This window comes from Streptopelia decaocto (assembly GCF_964273445.1).
Source record: "Streptopelia decaocto genome assembly, chromosome: 20".
NCBI classification, from domain to species: Eukaryota; Metazoa; Chordata; class Aves; order Columbiformes; family Columbidae; genus Streptopelia; species Streptopelia decaocto.
The window spans coordinates 5,896,599-5,915,578 of NC_138675.1; the positions used below are offsets into that span (position 1 = coordinate 5,896,599).

An 18,980-nucleotide genomic window follows, 5' to 3' on the forward strand; every position below is an offset into this window, starting at 1 on the left:
CTTTTATTGCAGAAACTAAAGCACAAAGATTTGGTAATTTGTTCGAATTCTGTGGAAAGGCCCAACACATCTGCTGAGTTTGCCCCATTTCCCTTTTGTTGGTTTCTGTGTCTCTGAACTCTGAATAACGTGCAGGGTCTGCAGATCTGAAAACACCCATTACTGCTGGAAAGCTCCGAGGTTTGACATCCACACATCGCTCTCCAGGGTGGGATGGAGATGACCGGGTGCCTGCAGTCCCTGCTCATCAATCAGCCCCTTACACACGAGCAGCGTTGGCGTGAGCAAAGCTGAGCAAGGCTGAGCAAAGCTGAGCAAAGCTGAGCAGCAACCCGGCTCCTCCAGCCGTGTTTTTGTTGTTATCTGTGCGGGAAAAGCAAAGAGAGACAGAACAGACACCGAGCTCCTCTCCACCATCAGCGAGTACCGAGTCCCAGCTCCCACTGAGCCAAACTTCTTCTCAAAGCTCCCAGGTTTTCCCAAACACCTCCTCTCCTTTCCAGCTCTTTCTGCTCCATTTGCTGTGGCTTTTTAACCAAATTCTATGAAGGAGAAGCCAGTTCCTCCAGGCCTCCTCCTGCCTAACTCTTGAAGTCAGGTCCAGATTTCAGCATGTAATTAACCACAGGCTAATCAGGCAAATTTTTACGCTGTTTAGCTCAACCTGAGGCCCAATTGCTTTGCTTAGTAATTCCTCACCCACGTTTAAAGATAATAAGAACAAGGGTTGCCTGGCAACCCTTTGAGAGGAGTTACCTGGCAGGACAATGCACAAAATAGTCTTTTTGCTTTGTGTGAAGCAACACTCTTAAATTTAGAATTGCTGCTTGCAGTTCGTGCAGTTCAGCAGCTCCATTCCTTCAGCTCCTCTTTGCCTTTGGTCTGTTCTTGCACAGGCTCATTTTCTCTTTTGTCAAATCTCTGGCACTTTTTCCACCTAAGAACATATCAGAATATTTATAGTGTTTGTGGAACCATGAATCACTATTAGAGCGATAGTCTGTGTGCAAAACAAGCGAAATAAGGTTAAAAACACACTCCAACTAAATGCTTTTGAATCTGCAACCGCAGCCTTCGAATCAGGATTCAGGTTGAGCCGAGTCTAGGAAGTCAAAGAGAACAGGTGAGAACAAGCACCACTGTTCAACCAGGCGCGTCCGCTCCCCTCCGAGGAATCGCCCCAAATTCCAACAGCTCCATCTCGCGCTGCTTCTCATCCCCGAACCCCCTCCCTGTGCCGTTCTGCGCAGCGTTGGGCTTTCTGCTGGTGGAGACAGATTGTTCCCTTCTAGAACAGGACGTGTTTTCATCCTGTGATATAATGTCTTTTGTTTTGGAACCAAACCACTTTAATGTAAAAACGTACACACTTTCTCCCTTGTTTTTTTCCTCTCCAGGTTCCAAGAAATGTACTAGAAAGCAGATGACTGTTTATTCCACTCTGTACACAAGCACAGTAGCTTGTAGAACACAGATGCTGATTTCTTTAATGCCAAGTGATGATTGTGGAGCAAAACCTGCATAATCTGGGTCTTCCCTTTCCTCTGCCCCCCAGGAAGGTCACGGCCGTAGCCAGAACTGAGACTTAATCGCGGTAACTCCTCTTAAAGTCTCTCTGGAGGAGGCGAGTCTTAAACCTGCTACAATTTGAAAGTATCTTCATTCAGCACCACGTTTCCTTCCTCAGGAGTAGGCACAGTGGTATTGCTCATAATAAACTGCTATCAAGTAAATTTAATAGAAAATCAAATACTTTAATGAAATCAGGGAGCATGAGAGTAACAGCTCAGATATACCACTAGAACTGATACTACTGGGCTGTGGGGGTTTTGCTGTTGTTTTTTAATGCTCTGTTCTTCAACAAGCATGCAGATCGACAAACTACCAACTCTTCAGAGTGTCAAAGATCCTGAGTAAAGAATTCCAAACCACTTAAAATGCATATATAGGAAATGTCTTACGAGCTGGTGGCCTGCACACAGCATTGCACAGATAAAAATATACTACTCTCAATACACAGAGCTAAATACTTTCACATTTATCAGAATTTTCTACACAAGTCTTTTGATAGAATTCAAGTTTTGAATTTTCTGTATATGCCTCCCACCTGTAATTAACAAATGCTTATTTACATTGTGGATAAAGTGTAAAGGCTAGTAAGGCCGTATTCCATACTGTACTGTAACACTGCAAAATGTATATACACAAATAACCTAATATAGGCAACAGCTCTACAAAAAGTCACCTTACATTTGTACAACATAATTGAGTCAGTATGAAAAGAGCTTTGTTAGCACCGAGCTACTCCCATGGGTTGTATCGACCGCCTCAAGGCTCCAGGTTCCGCAGGGAAGGACCGTCCAGCCCAGAACCCAAAGCGCTGAGCTCCTGCTCACAGCCCCAACTCCACCGCACTACGGTCCCCACGTCACCGCAGCAGGCACAGGAGCGTCCGCAGACGGGTTCTGCAGCGTTATGAGGTGACACATTAATTCTTTCACATCATCACATTAGTATCTTTCCTTTGGATTCACAATAAAGTACAGAATTGCAGCAGAATGAACGCTACTCATGGTTTACAACAGGTTAACCCTACACTGCAAAGGCCGAGCGGGGAAGAGCTCCGCTGCTGCAGTCCCAAAGGAAACAACTCTTAGTTTTGTTCATCGCCTGTGCCTGCTGTGGCCAGGGTGCTCTCGGTCGTAGCGATGACCCGCTCGCTCGTACGACCGCGACCGCTCGTGCCGGTGGTTTCTGTAGTAGTGACTCTTCTTCTTGTACTTCCCCGAGTGGTCGGAGCGCTCCCGGGAGCGGCTCCTGGAGCGCGAGGAGCTCCTGCTGCGGGATTTCCGTGGCTTGTGTGTCGAGTATTTGTAGTCTTTCGATTTCTTGTAACTTCTCACCTTGGAAGCTTTGTAGCTGGAACCGTGGTTGAACTGTCTTGGAGGAGAGTCGCTGCGGCTCCTGGAACGGCTGTGGGATTTGGAGCCGCTCGACGTGGAGTAACTTTCACTCTTCCTATGGAAAAAGGAGAGAAAGCCTATGATACTCTTAATATTCAATAGGATTACTCTCCGTTACTATTAGCCCCTAAACGTAGTCATAACACAGACACACTAAATACCATATGGAGAAATGCTTCTCACTTGCAGAGCCAAGGTGTGTGAGCACAGTTTGAGACCAGGCACTTGATATTTTATTCTGTTGTTTGGCCTCCCATGAAAATGAATCCTGTGTCCCAGACTTTGCTCACATCTGATTACTGTAGAAATACAGATTTTTAGAAACTGTTTGGAGTAGTCATGTCTTGGTTTGACATTTTTTTCCTCCCCTACTTAGAAAACACCTATGAATACCTAAGAGTAACTGCCAACAATACAGGTGAAACTACTTTTCCTGCTTCTAAATGAAGGTTTTGCAGGAGCAACTGCCAATGAGATGAAGGCTGGAGTTCAGAGTCCATCTACTGCGGAAAATGCTTTAACTACTCCAGTACAGTTCACAAAGTTATCACTGCAAGCACCCAGCTCTAAATGTAAGAAATGAAAGAGGAAAACCAAACCCCGAACGCTGCAGCTTGGTGGGCTGTATATCACCAATAAACAGGCTGACGTGCAAAAAATGTCCCAATGTTCTTTCCCTCTCTTTTCAGTCTGTTTGGCACAGGTACAAGGTCAGCGCCCGCGACTCCCTGCACTGTGAGCCGAGTCAACACAACTCGAATAAACCACCAGAGCTTTCCAGAGCACGCGCTTTCGCACCAGCACATACCTGTGCTTGGGGGACGCGGATCTGGATGGGGATCTCGAGTAACTCTGATCTCTGCTTCCACTTCGACTTCTGCTTTCTCTTCCTTTCTGAACTCTGCAAGACACAATAAACACTAAGTTATTTTTCCGTAAAGCAGTCATGGGAAACAGTAAGTTTCTTCCTTCTGAAAGCCTTACCCGTTTACTGGGCTATTTGAACCCATTCTTTTTGCTCCTTCTGTTTTCCTTTTGGCATTCTTCATCGCCTGAACAGGTAGCGGTGAAGGTTTATTTCCTTTAACCTCTTTCGGAGACTCTATAAAAACAAGTGTTTGTTACCTTATTTTGAAAGAACAGGTAGTGACTGGAAGAGTGAAGCTTCCTCTCGCCCCGTTCCATCACCCCTGTGACAATCTGTTCTGTACACGTGGAGCTCGTGTGTATGTGCACACACACAGAACCACCCACAACAAGCAGATCTCAAGAAATCCACAGAAAGTAAAAGTTAATCTGCAACATTTTCATCAAAATATTGAAGCAACACCAGGGAGTTGACTGCAATAGTAACACAGTGTTCAAAGCTATTTCAAGGAAGAACAACTTCCTTTTCTTGCCCATTATTCAGTATCTTTTTGAAGGCAAACTGAAGAGGAAGATGGGGAATGTTCTCTAGGCAAGACACACACCAAACTGGAAACTTCTGGCCAAGTACACAGGAAAATATTCCCCACCCAACACCCAAAGGTTCTCCTGCCAGAGCTCCTCATCGTCCCTGTGCTTTAATATTGCTTTAGCATAACACGCCAATTGCAAGGGTTTGTTTATTGCCAAAACACCTAAAAGAAAGTCCCTGTACTACAGAAGTTTAAGCTAACCTTAATTTTAGACTAATTTAATTTTAGGGTTTATTTATTCCAAGAAATTACAAAGTTAGAGTGCTATCCAGACTCTGCTATTTGAGTAGTTGCTAGAAGCGAGCTTAAAACAAACCAACCACCCTCACTGTATACGCATTCCAAAAGGGTAAATGCGCATTTAAGATGAGAAAGAGTTATTAAAAACAAGTGAGCCACTACTTACCATTTTTTGGGACAGGGGAAAATCCTGATGTGTTATCCAAACTTGGGGCTCCCTCGGGTACCAGACCCTTAGCTTGTGCTTTTGCCTCTTCAATAGCCAGTTTTTTCTTTTCCACTTTACTTTCCAGATCAGATAAATCAACCTGTGAACACAGGAGCAACGCTTGTGACAAAAACTCAGTAAAATAGACTTGCTGGTAACTCACCAAAAATCCTAAAGAGATCCAGACACTGCAACTACTGTCCTGTTTCACTTAAGGCATCACACTTGCAGCTCGTCTACAACAGGAGGTTTTCCAACTCATGCTCTGAGCAGCAGCCTTTAGTAAAGGCTCCTTTCACAAAGAAATTAAAAAGAAACAAACCTTTTTCCGAGTGTAGAGTTGCAAAATTTTTAAGCAGATTTCTTGAATCTCTTCCTCTGTTGTTCCAAAGAGTAAAAACCAGTGTGGACGATTAGGAAGTGGAATCTGAAAGGGAGGGGAAGAGACGTTTTGTTTTCTGCTTCTATCAGAAGACCTAACGAACATGGAATTAGTGGAAGTGTCCGCTCACCTCCAGCGTCCTCGCTGCGAGGTAAATACACGCGCAGGCAATGCTTTCTGGCTGGAACCTCACAAAGACGTCTGTCCTCAGGCTGTCGTTCATGTAGTTCCTGAAAGACAGGATACCAGAAACATTGCACGGCACCGCAAAGTTGTTTGGTGGGGTTTTGTTTTGGTTTTACTTCTACAAAGACTAGTTCTGCGTTCAGTTACTAGGCATCAAAATTATACTCCTGTAAAATCTAAAGAAAAGTTGAATGACTTCACTAGAAAAAAGTAAATCCCTCAAGGGGAGGGATGTGTGACAGAAATTAAGTTGGATTGACTGACTGGCTGCTGAAAATTCAGTTGTGAGGAGAGAACCAATTTTAACTTCACTTTTCCTTCTGGGTCTCTACTGGCTTGCTCTCATGCAACAGCCACTTCCATCAAGACAACATACGATATGATCTGAAGTACTCAGTTAGAGAGTTTTAGGTTCACATGTTTCTCTGCAACAGGGCTGAACCCCGACGTTTGCCGCAAGCTGCAGCTCCTGTAGCTCTCCCAGGAAATCACAGTTCTCTGCAGCAGGCGCCGACTTCCACTGGAGATTTGCGGAGTCCCTTTTCCTTCAGAAGCGTATTTTCCATCCAGAATGGAATTCTTTTTGACGCAAAAAGCAGCCACAGAAGAAATTAGGGTGTTTGGGGACATCAGTTCAGAAGAATACTCAGTGCTCAGGCAGATCTCCTCTTTGGCACATGAAACACGGTTTCCAAATTGTCCCATTTCAGTAAGGTTGCTTAAAATGAATATTCACAGAATGAGAAAACTGTAAAAATATTGCATATATTCCAGTCAGTACACTTAAGCATTATTCTTCTAAATCTTAAATACACAAAGTAACTTCCTCTGAACCTGTCAGCTGATGTGCTTAAAAAGATCTAGATTTTTGAGCAAACATGTCAAGCAAAGTATCAGATGGGGAAAAGCTGAAACCAGCCATGATTAACAGTCTCAAAAGAAAGTCCTAACCAGGTGGGTACCCAGTACACAAGGATTCACTAACCCCACGACGTCCAAACCAGAGACCACAGCCCACACGCTTGGAACCATTTTCCACAGGACAGACTAAAGGAACTTGGATCCCAAGAGTATCAAACTCCCGCCTGTCCCGCTTCTCTTCAATTCCTGTTTACACCCCAGAAAAGCAACACTAAACATCAGCTCATCTTTCTGGGGGAAAGGAACTTCAAAACCTCCTCTTCTTATCCCACTACAAACAGCACAAACCTTCTGGCAGAAGAAGTGGTAAAGAAAAGTGGTATTTCAAACAGCTGGAAGCCAAACAGCCTTTTTCTAATTTGCCCAATTGAAAAACGTGCCTGCTTCCAAGTTTGGCCTCCGTATATTTTTCCCTGTGGGCTCAGAATCAGACACATGAAGAAATGAATCCTTGTCACAATATTTTAAGAAAAGAGTAATGTGAAAACGCACATTTCAAAAACGATTGTACTGGATATCCACCAGTGTTGAGGGACTGGAAGCAACACGCATCAGTACACAACTGATTTAACATCTGAACCATTTGACAAGTGGGGTAATTTCCTCCCTCACCCTTTAATAATAAGTGGAAAACTGGTAAGGAGAAGTTTGTAACCCACACTCCTGTACTTCATGCACCGGTACTGGGAAATCTGGGAGTGGGAAGTTTCTCTACGTCCCAAGTATCACCTTTGACTCCAAGCATCACACATCTACTCAAATGTTTTCTAAGTAGTTTACAAATGGAAATCAGATTTTAGTCTTCATTGTGTTAATTCATCCCTTTAAGACTTAAACCCCACCTTAACTTGCTTTATCATTTACAAATACATCATAGTAACAGTTATAGAAATATAACATTTAAAAAAAAAATCTTTCAGAATTTCAACAAGCAGGTTATAAAATATACAACAGTCAAAATGCACAATAAAAATAAAAGTCAAAATAGTATAAGCACAAGCAGCAGTTGGCCAGTTACGCTACTATCACGTATATACCACCTGTCTAGAGTCAGCGTTCTCTTTGGAGAGCCTGCTGTGGTTTGACTGAAGACGGACGCTATCCCTGCACCACAGGCTCGGGCAGCAGAGCAGAAGTCTTAGTCACTTACCCTCAGAGGCTCCCCTTTGATTAAAAGAGTACAGAAAAGAAAAGTCAAAACTGGTTCTCTTACACACGGCTCACAGTACCAGACAGTTCAGTCAGCAGAAATATGATCTTTGGATTCACTAAAGGTATTTAAACCACACTATTGTTAGAAAGCATTATTTATTTGTTAAGTTTAAGACCTGGAATTTTACGTAAGCTTCCCATCCCCAAGCAAATTTCTACTCTAATGAGTGACAAGGCAGAGGACATTTCTTGGCAAACATGGAAACATTGAGTTTATCCAGTCTTACAAGCTGACATCTTGCATTATCCATATAGATTTGATCCATACAGATCATTATCTGTGATGAATTTTTAATACACCTATAATCGAGCTCAAGCCCTGGGAAAAGCCACTTCCCAGCACTGCTAACAGACTTTAATACACATTGTTTTCTCTGGAGAACAACAACAACAACAACAAAGAAAACACTATAACCCACTCAACATTTTCCCTTCAGCTGAAAAGCAAAAGCAGAGAGGAGGGAAGTGAGAAGTCAGGCTGGAAAGCTACCTTACCATTAAAACTGCGCCTCTGACTTAAGAGGCCCATCAACATTTGGGTGGCAGTTTGGGGCACACCAAGAAACACCGGAGCTGTGCGGTACGGCCCACAATCACTCCTGAGCGTGCTGCCCAGAGTGCCCCAAGTGACATATTTCTGCTACTGCCCCTGCTGGTCTCTTAGAACAAAGAAAATCAACTTACCATGACGTCTGGACCAGGTGCTGGTTACGTTCACATTCTAATACCTGAAGGTACATAACGATTATCTGGAAGATATGGGTTATCGAGTTATTACCAAGAATCTTGAGAGCCACTTATTTATTTCAGAGGGACATCCACGAGGCATCCGTTATTCTCTTTCAAGTTTAAAACGCTCTACACGAGCGTTTGGCACGTCCCCCGTGTTTATCCACACGGCTCCTGCTCTCCAATGCAAAAGTTTGCACGAGGTGACACTCAACCAGACCTGACCTTCCGAGCTCGGCCATCACGCTACTCCCCTACACGTCTTGTCTTCACCCGTTTGCAAGCTACGTATGTTCTCCTACACAATTCATGATTCCTTTTTAGCTGTAACTTGGGAGAAAACACTGCTGGCTGCAATAAGCAGTAACAGAAGCGTAACAGGATTTGCAGAGAGAAGATCTAACGTGCATCACTGGTTTATTCTGTCCTGGTTTTTTTTCCCTTAGGTTTGAAACGAGGGTGCAGATAAAAAGACTACTCCTAATAGCAAAAATTCATAGTAATTACCAAACAAGTAGCATTGTCCTCTGGGGTACTGACAACACGAGTGAATTCTGAAAGCTAAATAGGCTTCAAAAGACCTTAAGACAGCTGTTTTTAGAGGAAGAAGGAGCAAGACCTCAAGTTCTGCTGGCACAGAAGTAGGAGGTTCATTTACCGCACTCAGCTACTTAAGGCATAATATGCTTGTGGTAGTAAAGCACCAACTTCAACATCTGCAGTAGTTACATCCTCCAAGTCTCACCCTAGTCTGACACACAACACTTAAATATTGAGAAGTTAACTTATCTAGTACAAACCTTATGAGGGTGCTTTACATGGACACAGAATCCCAACTCCTTTAACACTCTTCTTTCTGCCTTAATAATTTGATTCTTCAAGTTCACATATTCTTGATCCAGTATGAGAGGCACAGGTTTCCTGCAAGACAATTTCAAATTCTGAAGAAGAAAACCTTAACCTCAAACAGTCCTCGTATGCAGCTTAAATTGTGTTTGTGTAAAAATAAGAGACATCACTCTTTCGAAGACCAGAAAGATTTGCTTAATAAAATGGGCCAACTCACTTTTCTCATTCATGAGATCCCTTCAAGATGTTCCCTGATTCATAAAACAGGGAACGATACCATCATCAGCCCACTAAGTTTAACTATTAAAATACAACACAAATACTTCAGATTATTCCAAAGTCCACGCTTACTTTTTTTCCCGTATATGTCTGAGGCGATGGAACACGTTAATGACGTCCCTTATGCGCCTCGGTGCTTCTTCAATCTTGGATGCCAGGTGAACACAGGCCATCGACACGTGCTGAAATACAAGGATCGCAAGACACTGACATTCTGCTCCCATGAGGAGCTGATCGCCTCCAACAGCTTAAGGAGGGACAACCAGAGAAAATGCTGGTAAAACAAGTAAATACTAAAACTTTGACAAAATCAGTACTATGCAGCTTTGTAAAACCATGGTGATCAATAAGTAAAATTTACAGGCTAGTTACCAACACTCTGATCACACACGAGTTGACAACTTGCCAAAACAGATCGAAGATTAAATAAGATCTGTAGACACATACACATTTTAGTATTTTCTTACCTCCATGGAATGCTTCACAAAAGACTTGGTATAGAAAAAACGCTGAAATAGCACCTGTCCCGTAGCCATCGCCACCTAAAAAGGAAATAACCACGAGAGACGTTAACAAAACAACTGATTACAATGGATTTAAGACCCAGAAGAGGAGCTAAGCTATATTAAGTACGGGAGTAAGTTCAGTGGTAACTAAACTAGCACACCTACCTCAGCAACAAAATAAGTTACCCAAAATGTTATCAACGTCACACTGTGAATTATATACATATGTTAAATTGTAGACTTTTTATGGAGCAAACACACTCCAAATTAAATTAAAAAAAAATAATAAAAAAACCCCAGGCAAACACTAGAACGTCGTAAAAGCGCAAATTATAAGAACACATTAGAAAAACTTTCGTTTTTCAGCGTGGAAGGAGGTGGGGAATCTAATCATACTATGACTTGCATACACTCATAACACAAATCAAACAAGAGAAGAAGGCGCCTGGAAAGTTTTACGCTCAAGAGAGTGACGAGGCCGCCTGAGACTGGAGTTCGGCAGGATAAAAAACCCTTTCCGAGGTCAGGGCGAATCAAAGGAGCTCCAGAAATCCTTCTTAACGCAACAGAGCTTAAAATGAAGGCGCATTGGAGCGCCCGGGGCCCCGCCCGGTTACATCAGCCGCTTCCTGCTCCGCCGGGAAAGGCCGCAGGTCGGGGGAGGCCCAGCGGCCCCAAGGAGCCGTTTCACGCGGATCCCGGTCCGCGAGCGCTCCGGGCCCAGCGCACCAAGCTCCGCCCGGCCCGGGAGCGCGGCCGCCGGGCCCGAGGCCTCACCTGCGGGAGCCGCAGCAGGATCCCGGCCGCCTGGATGAGCTCGCAGCCGGTGACGCGCAGCTCGGTCTCGGTGTCCGAGTCGAGGCCGCTGCTCATGGACGGGGTGAAGCGCAGCGTGTCCTCGGGGAGCAGGCAGTTCTCCAGCGTGATCAGCACCCCCGAGTACAGCCGGTCGCCGATCAGCACCGCCCCAGGGCCCGGCACCGGCGCCCCGCTCCCCGCCGCCCCGGATCCCGCCGCCGTGGCTCCGCCGGCCTGAGGCCCCGCCGGGCCGCTCCCCGTCAGCGTCGCCGCGGCCGCCGCGCTACCCGGCCCCGCCGCCATCTTGTGCCGCCGCCGCCGCCGCCTCGCCCGGCTGCACGCTGCGTCGCCGCTGGGCGGTGCCTCCGCCCTCCCCTTCTCGTCGCCTATTGGTGAGACGCGACGAAGCGGCGATCGCCGATTGGCCGTGCTGCGGTGACGTCAGACGCTCGCCCCCGGGGCTGAACGGAGCGCGGCGTGACGCCAGCGGTTGGGAATTTGAACAAGGCGGAAGGGGCGCGGGCGGGACTTCCGGCGTCCCCAGCAGCGCAGCGAGGCCCGGGCGGGAGGAGCCGCCGCGATCGCAGCCGCGACCCCGCAGCGCTCCCGGCCCGGCCCCCCGCGGGGCTGCTCCCCGTTCAGCGCCACGAGTCACCACTCGGATCGCTTTCCCGGCAGCAGTTAGGTCCAGAGAGGTTCTCCTGCCCCTCTGCTCTGCCCTGGGGAGACCACACCTGGAATATGGTGTCCAGTTGTGGCCCCTCAGTTCCAGCAGGACAGGGAACTGCTGGAGAGAGTCCAGCGCAGCCACCAAGATGCTGAAGGGAGTGGAGCATCTCCCGTGTGAGGAAAGGCTGAGGGAGCTGGGGCTCTGGAGCTGGACAAGAGGAGACTGAGGGGTGACCTCATTCATGGTTACAGATATCTAAAGGGTGAGTGTCAGGAGGATGGAGCCAGGCTCTTCTCGGGGACAGCCAGTGATAGGACAAGGGGTAATGGGTTCAAACTGGAACACAAGAGGTTCCACTTAAATTTGAGAAGAAACTTCTCAGTGAGGGTGGCAGAGCCTGGCCCAGGCTGCCCAGGGGGTTGTGGAGTCTCCTTCTCTGCAGACATTCCAACCCGCCTGGACACCTTCCTGTGTAACCTCATCTGGGTGTTCCTGCTCCATGGGGGGATTGCACTGGATGAGCTTTCCAGGGCCCTTCAACCCCTGACACTCTGGGATTCTGTGAGCAGTTACCACAAACCATTTATTGGTGAAGTGAACACACTGTGTCAGTAACACGGGCATCCCACAGGACTCCCACTTGGAGCTGCGGTTTCTCACTCGACGCGTCTCAGTTACCGCAATCCCGGGAAAAACGTCGCCAGGTTCACGCTCGGAGCTGCCCCGTCCTTCCAGAACCTTCCTCAGCGGGTCCATTACACTCGAGCAGCGTTCTCTGAGTGAATTCACATTGCAACGCAACTCCCCGATTATCTGCAGTCTCTTTAACGTCAATAGTGGTGAACAATACGTGAAAATATCCCCTCAGGTTCCTTCCCGTCGCCCAGGGCTGCCAGGAATCCTTCCTGTCTCCTCCGCTGGGCCAGGGCGGCCAGAGACTTGAAAGTCTTTGGCTCGTAAATGGCCAGGTCAGCGATGACCTTCCTGTTCAGCTCCACCTGCGCCTGCAGGCCAGAAAAACCAGGGGTTAAGCACTGGAATTTGAGGAATTCTGAAGCAGCAGAAACGCCACCTTTTTATTACCACAGCCACGAGAAATAAGTTTCAATTTTACAGTTCTGGTACCAACAAACCCTCTGGTATGTTTTGTCAGATTACATCTACTTGAAAGATTGCAGAGTTTTAAGAAATTCATTTCCCTGGCCCTTCAGAAGACCTCCCTCCGTCAGACACGTTCTCCAATTTGCTGTTTCAAAGGAATTATTCTTCCAGCACCAACCTTACCTTGGCCAGGTTGCTTATGAATGCCGGGTACTTCAAACCATGCTCAAGAGAGGCTGCTTCAATCCTGGTGATCCAGAGCTAAAAGCGTAAAAATTAACATCTTAGATGATAAAACACTTTAAAAATAAGCCTTTTGTCATGCTGACCTGCTCATGCTTAATAAAGATAATGTTTTCAGACCTACGGTCTTCTCAGTGCAATGTATATATGTATAAACTTCAGAATGTGAGATTTTTCAGACCACAAAGGGACTCTGCTTACTGTAAATACATGTTTTATTTCACCCACTGGTAAAACACTTTGAGAGAACCGCCCCCGCAGGAAGGATAACGGCTATTTCAGTTCTGATCTTCCCCCATTTTAACGTTTGCATCTAACGCTTTGCTCTTTACCGCTCTGAGGTTCCTCTTCTTCTCCCTCCTGGCCTTGGTGGACTTGACAAACGCTCTGCGCACGCTGCGCACCGCCAGCTTGTAGCAGCGGTTCTTCCTGCCGCGAAAATGCTGAAATAAAACCAAGACGTTCTTGCTCAGTCACCTTTAAGGCTGTTAAACCCTTCGGTAATATTAACGATAGAATCACAGAACCATTGCAGTTGGAAGAGATCATTGAGTCCAACCATAACCTGACTCTGGCACTAACCCCTCGTCTAAACGCCTTTTAAACCCCTCCAGGGATGGTGACTCCATCACTGCCCTGGGCAGCCTGTTCCAATGCCCGACAACCCTTTCCATGAAGATTTTTTCCCTAATATCCAATCTAAACCTCTCCTGGTGCAACTTGAGGCCATTTCCTCTTGTCCTATCACTTGCTACTTGGGCCAAGAGCCCATTAATATTTGCTCATTTGTCTTTCACAGCTCTTATAACCAGGATCACAAACCGCTTCACAAAATCAGCTGAGCCTTCAGTTGGCATTTAATGAAAACAAAACCAGGACAACGTTATTTCCTCGGGAAACCTGAAAAGTTGAAACGGGCTGAAGAATTTCAGACCTGGGTTCAGGCTGCGGTTCCAGGGGAAAGGGAACCAGCAAAATCACCTTCAGTGCTCCCAGCCAACCCCTAAACTCACATTTTTATTCCCATTCCCGAGCTGCCCTGTCATTTTTTTCAGCACGAACGCAGGGACGGGACAGGAGCCTCTGATATGTCAAAAATATTGTGGTTGCACGAAACCAGAGCTTAATTAAAGGAGTCTCCTGGGGCTGCCACTGCCACCCAGCTAATATAAAGCAGGGAGAAGCAGCCAGAGCTGCCTAGTCAAGAGAAACAGTCGCTTATAAGCGGTAAATAGTCACTTATAGCGGGTACAGGGGCGGCTCAAGGGCTGCGAGAGCGGGAGAGCCCGTGACTGCAGCGGGTCAGCGCCGGGACGGGCCGACTCCGTGACCTTAAAGGTCTTTTCCAGACGAATCGATGCTGTGATTGAAACGAGGCCGCAGCAAAGCGTCCACACTCACCCGCGCATACTTGAGCACCTCCTGCACCCGCCAGAACCGATCGGTCAGGCGGCTGCGCAGCCACCGCGCCGCGCTCAGCACCACCATGGCCGCGCTGCTTCCGCCTTCCAGAGCGGGGCACCGCCCCGGCCCCGCCCCTTCCGGCCGCTCTGCGCAGCCGCGGCGGCCCTCTCTGTGGTTTAACTTCTTAAACTCTACGTTCTATTCATAATAGTTCACCTTTGTTGTGGGTTTTTTTCCTTTTTCTTTTTCTTTTTCTTTTTCTTTTTCTTTTTCTTTTTCTTTTTCTTTTTCTTTTTCTTTTTCTTTTTCTTTTTCTTTTTTTCTTTTTCCCCTCTTCTTGTTTCTCTTTTCTTTTTCTTCCTCTTCTTTTTCTCTTTCATTTTTCCTGCTCTTTTATCTCTTTTTATTTTTCTTTTTCCTTTTTTTCTTGTTTCTCCTCTTTCTCTTTCTTTTTCTCCATTTTCTCTTTTTTCTTTTTCCTGTTTCTCTTTTTGTCTTTTTTCTTTTTCCTTTTTATCTTTTTTATTTGTCTTTTTGTCTTTTTTTCTTTTTTCCTTTTTTTCTTTTTCCTTTTTCTTTCTCTTTTCTCTTATTTTTTTCCTCCCATTCCTCTGCTCCCTTAAACTTTCAGCCTTTTCCCAGGTGTCATTCTCTTTTACCACCCCAAGCGAGCTCTGCAATCTGTTCTACACACATTTGCAGAAAGCGGGTGTGCAAATGCCCCCGTCATCCACCCCTTTACACCTCACAACCCCCATCCTCATCTCTCCCGCCCATAGCACTGAAATGTCCCACCTTGGAACACCCCTCTGTCTCCGCTTTCCTGGGCAGCATCTCTTACCGTATCCCTCAGCATCTATGAGATTATGAGACGTAAAACGCAAATCTATAAAGTATAACAAGCCACAAGATGGTGCTGTCATTATAGACAGCGGGAAAATTATTTCTCAGCAGCAAGGCCCTCTGCTGTCAGAACACTAATTAATTTGCCTCATCATCTTTAATCATTACCAGTTTCACCATCTCAAAGCAATGATGCTCCTGGTAGAAGTTGCTCCGTAACTTGCACCATCACCATCTTTCCCTCTTACGGGCAGGGAATTGTTAAGGATGTGGAAATTTCCCCATATTGGAAGCATGGGGAATCTTCCATCATCACTGGGCTTTGTTTGACACTTGGTTATTAGAAGAATCATTAGAAATGTGCTTTTTCCCCAGTTTAAAGAACACAATTGTCAGACGTCTCATAGGTTAAAAATAAGAATATAGAAAGTTTCGCTGAATTTAGCAAAGCTTTTTATAGAATTTATGACACTTTTGTGACTACCGAAGCAGCTTTGTTTTGTTTACCACCCCACCGTGCCCTCACCAGCACCTGGTGAATCCGCTTTGTGTTTACAAAGGCACAGAAGAGGTGCGAGGACACGCGCTGTGGCGACGGGTGCAGCCAGTTGGGACGGCTCTTTATTCGGGCTCCTCGGGTGCTCGTCGGAGCAATTTCTGTCTCCTCACTCTGTCCCAAGCTCCACAACATCCCAAAACGCAAAATGTAGCTTTGTGGTGCCCCAAGACAACACAGACAGAGTGATTTTGGGGTAGAACTTTCAGTTGCCCAGCACTGAGTTCACAATATTTCCATAGTTTAAACCTAACCTTGATTCTACTTTCTATACTGTGGGGTTTTTTTTTGTTTGTTTTAGGGGTTTTTTTTGGTGCATTTCACAGAATCCCAGGATGTCACGGGTTGGAAGGGCCCCAGAAAGCTCATCCAGTGCAATCCCCCCATGGAGCAGGAACACCCAGATGAGGTTACACAGGAAGGTGTCCAGGCGGGTTGGAATGTCTGCAGAGAAGGAGACTCCACAACCCCCCTGGGCAGCCTGGGCCAGGCTCTGCCACCCTCACTGAGAAGAAGTTTCTTCTCAAATTTAAGTGGAACCTCTTGTGTTCCAGTTTGAACCCATTACCCCTTGTCCTATCATTGGTTGTCACCGAGAAGAGCCTGGCTCCATCCTCCTGACACTCCCCCTTTATATATCTGTAAACATTAATGAGTCACCCCTCAGTCTCCCCTTGCCCAGCTCCAGAGCCCCAGCTCCCTCAGCCTTTCCTCACACGGGAGATGCTCCACTCCCTGCAGCATCTTGGTGGCTGCGCTGGACTCTCTCCAGCAGTTCCCTGTCCTGCTGGAACTGAGGGGCCACAACTGGACACAATAACACATTTATCGTGTCCTTTCTCCACTTAGAAGGTATAAGCCAAGCTTGAAAAATATTACATCTTTAAATCAGCCATTGTTAGACAGGCACAGTAAATCCTGGGGCTCTTTGGTGGCCTCTGTGCCGTTTGTCACATTTATTACGTCCAACGCCGCCTGGTTTCCTGCGCAGATATGGGGATTTATTAACACTGCGACCGGCCTGTGCAACAACAGAAGGCAGGATGGATTCCGTGGTTATTTCCCTCTGGATGTCTGGGATTTCACATTTGGCAGCCCGAGAGGAGGCTGCCAGCCTGCGTTTTCCCCCAGGAGCCATTCAGCCTGAGAGAGCGGGGAAGAAAAGGGGCAGAACAAGACAAAAATGGACTTTTCATACTCCAGTGACCATTGTAAAGGTTGTTTCTCTCTGTATTTTTTAATCTTTCTCTCATGCATTTATTACTACACATTTTTCACAGTTCATTTCTCACCCAGGGAAGCGCTGCCCAAACAGAGCTGCTCCTGGGCTTTGCGGTCTCGTTAAAATCAAAATTGATCTGTCGGCTGAAGTGCTTTCGAAATCAATTTGAAATGTCTGGATTAGTTGGTTCGCCTTTCAAAAATATTTCAATGCTTGACATTTGAAAATGAAAGAAAGTGGAGGGACATCTTCATATTTGAGAGGCGGCTTATTGCTTTTTCGGCTTACAATGCAGAGCTGTGGTGAACGAATTTATGATTGGTTTAAATAAGTAATTTTCAGGTGTATGTTTCAATTTAAGTAAGTAATTTTCAGGGGTATTTTTCAGTTTGAAAAACAAGGAAAGCCATTATTCACCGGCGATTGGAGCGTGCAGTGCACTGTGGTACCCGAGGTGTTATCTAGCACAGGAATAATATTTCACTGGAAGGAAACAGGATTCCTCGGGGCAGAATTCACAGGGAAATCTGGTTTGTGCCACGGGTCCTTCAACCCTTCTGCCCAGTTCTGTGCTGCTGGGTTCTCTTCTTCTCTTCTCTTCTCTTCTCTTCTCTTCTCTTCTCTTCTCTTCTCTTCTCTTCTCTTCTCTTCTCTTCTCTTCTCTTCTCTTCTCTTCTCTTCTCCTCTTCTCTTCTCTTCTCTTCTCTTCTCTTCTCTTCTCTTCTCTTCTCTTCTCTTCTCTTCTCTTCTCTTCTCTTCTCTTCTCTTCTCTTCTCTTCTCTTCTCTTCTCTTCTCTTCTCTTCTCTTCTCTTCTCTTCTCTTCTCTTCTCTTCTCTTCTCTTCTCTTCTCTTCTCTTCTCTTCTCTTCTCTTCTCTTCTCTTCTCTTCTCTTCTCTTCTCTTCTCTTCTCTTCTCTTCTCTTCTCTTCTCTTCTCTTCTCTTCTCTTCTCTTCTCTTCTCTTCTCTTCTCTTCTCTTCTCTTCTCTTCTCTTCTCTTCTCTTCTCTTCTCTTCTCTTCTCTTCTCTTCTCTTCTCTTCTCTTCTCTTCTCTTCTCTTCCCTTCCCTTCCCTTCCCTTCCCTTCCCTTCCCTTCCCTTCCCTTCCCTTCCCTTCCCTTCCCTTCCCTTCCCTTCCCTTCCCTTCCCCATGACCACTGGGGTCAGTCCAGCACCAGAAACCCTTGGGAGAGTCATTTTTTGCCGCGTTTCACCCTTCTTCTCCCCACCCTGCTGTTTCAAGGGCAGCTGGGTCTGATACAGACCGACGTTGACTTCAATCTGCGCTATGAGTTATTGATTTCTCTTATTTACCAGCCTATTTCTCCTGGAACAAACCGGGATCCAGGCTGCTGGCAGTGGAGATGGGGTCTGTCCAGCTCCTTTCCCCGTAGCATTATGTGCACCTCGTTTTTCCGATAACCTTTTCCTAGGGTAGCATATTCAGAGAGAAACAGCATCAAGCGGAACGCAGGACCCCCAGATCCTTCCCGCCGGTGCTTTCCGGTGAGTCCTGCGCTGCCTTAGTTTCCTCTGGACTTAAGGGAATTTTCTCCTTCCTATGATCATGCATATAGAAGTGTATCTTAAAAGCTACATAACTGTGCAGATATGACTGAAATTCTTAAATAATGTATGAGGCAGGTGAAATAATTGATAATTGTTATATCTTCAGTGCCAGAATACCGATATATTCTGCAAACAATAACCATGATGACCACAGAGAACAGAAGAGTTATGCAGTGCTTATTATAAATTACTCTAATTTTTATTTTCTAATCCAGAGAGAAATTGTAGAAAATGAATCCGAGGCAGAATAATTACAATTGGAAAGGGGCTGTCTTGCCCTGGGCATGTCTGGTGTGAGTGTGGCCCTTGGGTGCTGCGTGCTCCATCACTTGAGACAGCTGTGGAGGATGGGCTGGCGCGGAGAGCGGCTTCAGCATCTGCTCTGTACACAGAGCAGCTTCGCAAAGCTCCGAGAGGCAGCTCAGGAAGACGCTGCTCGTGCTCGAGTGCCCGTGATTGCACAGACGCCACACGCTGCTCCAGCCTTTGCTTCCAGCTCTGCACAGGGTGGGCAAGGGCTCCAGCAAGGCAGGGGGGAGAAAAAGCTGCTGTTTGTGCCTTCATTGGGATGAGCTGAGTGGGGATATTTACTTGGGTACAGGGTGAAGAGCGTGGCAAGATGATTTGGAGTCAAGGAGCTGT

The 18,980-nt window shown here is 46.3% G+C and overlaps 2 protein-coding genes across 3 annotated transcripts; both read right to left on the bottom strand.

Moving 5' to 3' along the window:
- Positions 1 to 1,729: 1,729 nt before the first annotated feature.
- On the bottom strand, positions 1,730 to 11,101 carry CCNL2 (cyclin L2). 2 transcript variants are annotated; one of them, XM_082069665.1, is made up of 11 exons: positions 10,713 to 11,101; positions 9,897 to 9,971; positions 9,502 to 9,611; positions 9,102 to 9,222; positions 8,257 to 8,321; positions 5,384 to 5,483; positions 5,194 to 5,298; positions 4,830 to 4,971; positions 3,948 to 4,065; positions 3,772 to 3,864; positions 1,730 to 3,018 (listed from the first exon to the last, which is right to left on the bottom strand). In XM_082069665.1, the coding sequence occupies exons 1-11, from the start codon at positions 11,034 to 11,036 to the stop codon at positions 2,664 to 2,666; spliced, it is 1,608 nt and encodes a 535-aa protein (XP_081925791.1). In that variant the 5' UTR covers positions 11,037 to 11,101; the 3' UTR covers positions 1,730 to 2,663. The 2 variants fall into 2 exon arrangements, with proteins under 2 accessions (XP_081925791.1, XP_081925792.1); XM_082069666.1 differs by lacking the exons at positions 8,257 to 8,321; positions 9,102 to 9,222; positions 9,502 to 9,611; positions 9,897 to 9,971; positions 10,713 to 11,101 and adding an exon at positions 7,401 to 7,512.
- An 866-nt stretch (positions 11,102 to 11,967) lies between these two features.
- On the bottom strand, positions 11,968 to 14,306 carry MRPL20 (mitochondrial ribosomal protein L20). Its single transcript, XM_082069667.1, has 4 exons — positions 14,149 to 14,306; positions 13,080 to 13,190; positions 12,688 to 12,765; positions 11,968 to 12,407 (listed from the first exon to the last, which is right to left on the bottom strand). Exons 1-4 carry the CDS (start codon positions 14,233 to 14,235, stop codon positions 12,234 to 12,236), a joined length of 450 nt encoding a protein of 149 aa, XP_081925793.1. The 5' UTR covers positions 14,236 to 14,306; the 3' UTR covers positions 11,968 to 12,233.
- Between the last annotated feature and the right edge of the window lie 4,674 nt (positions 14,307 to 18,980).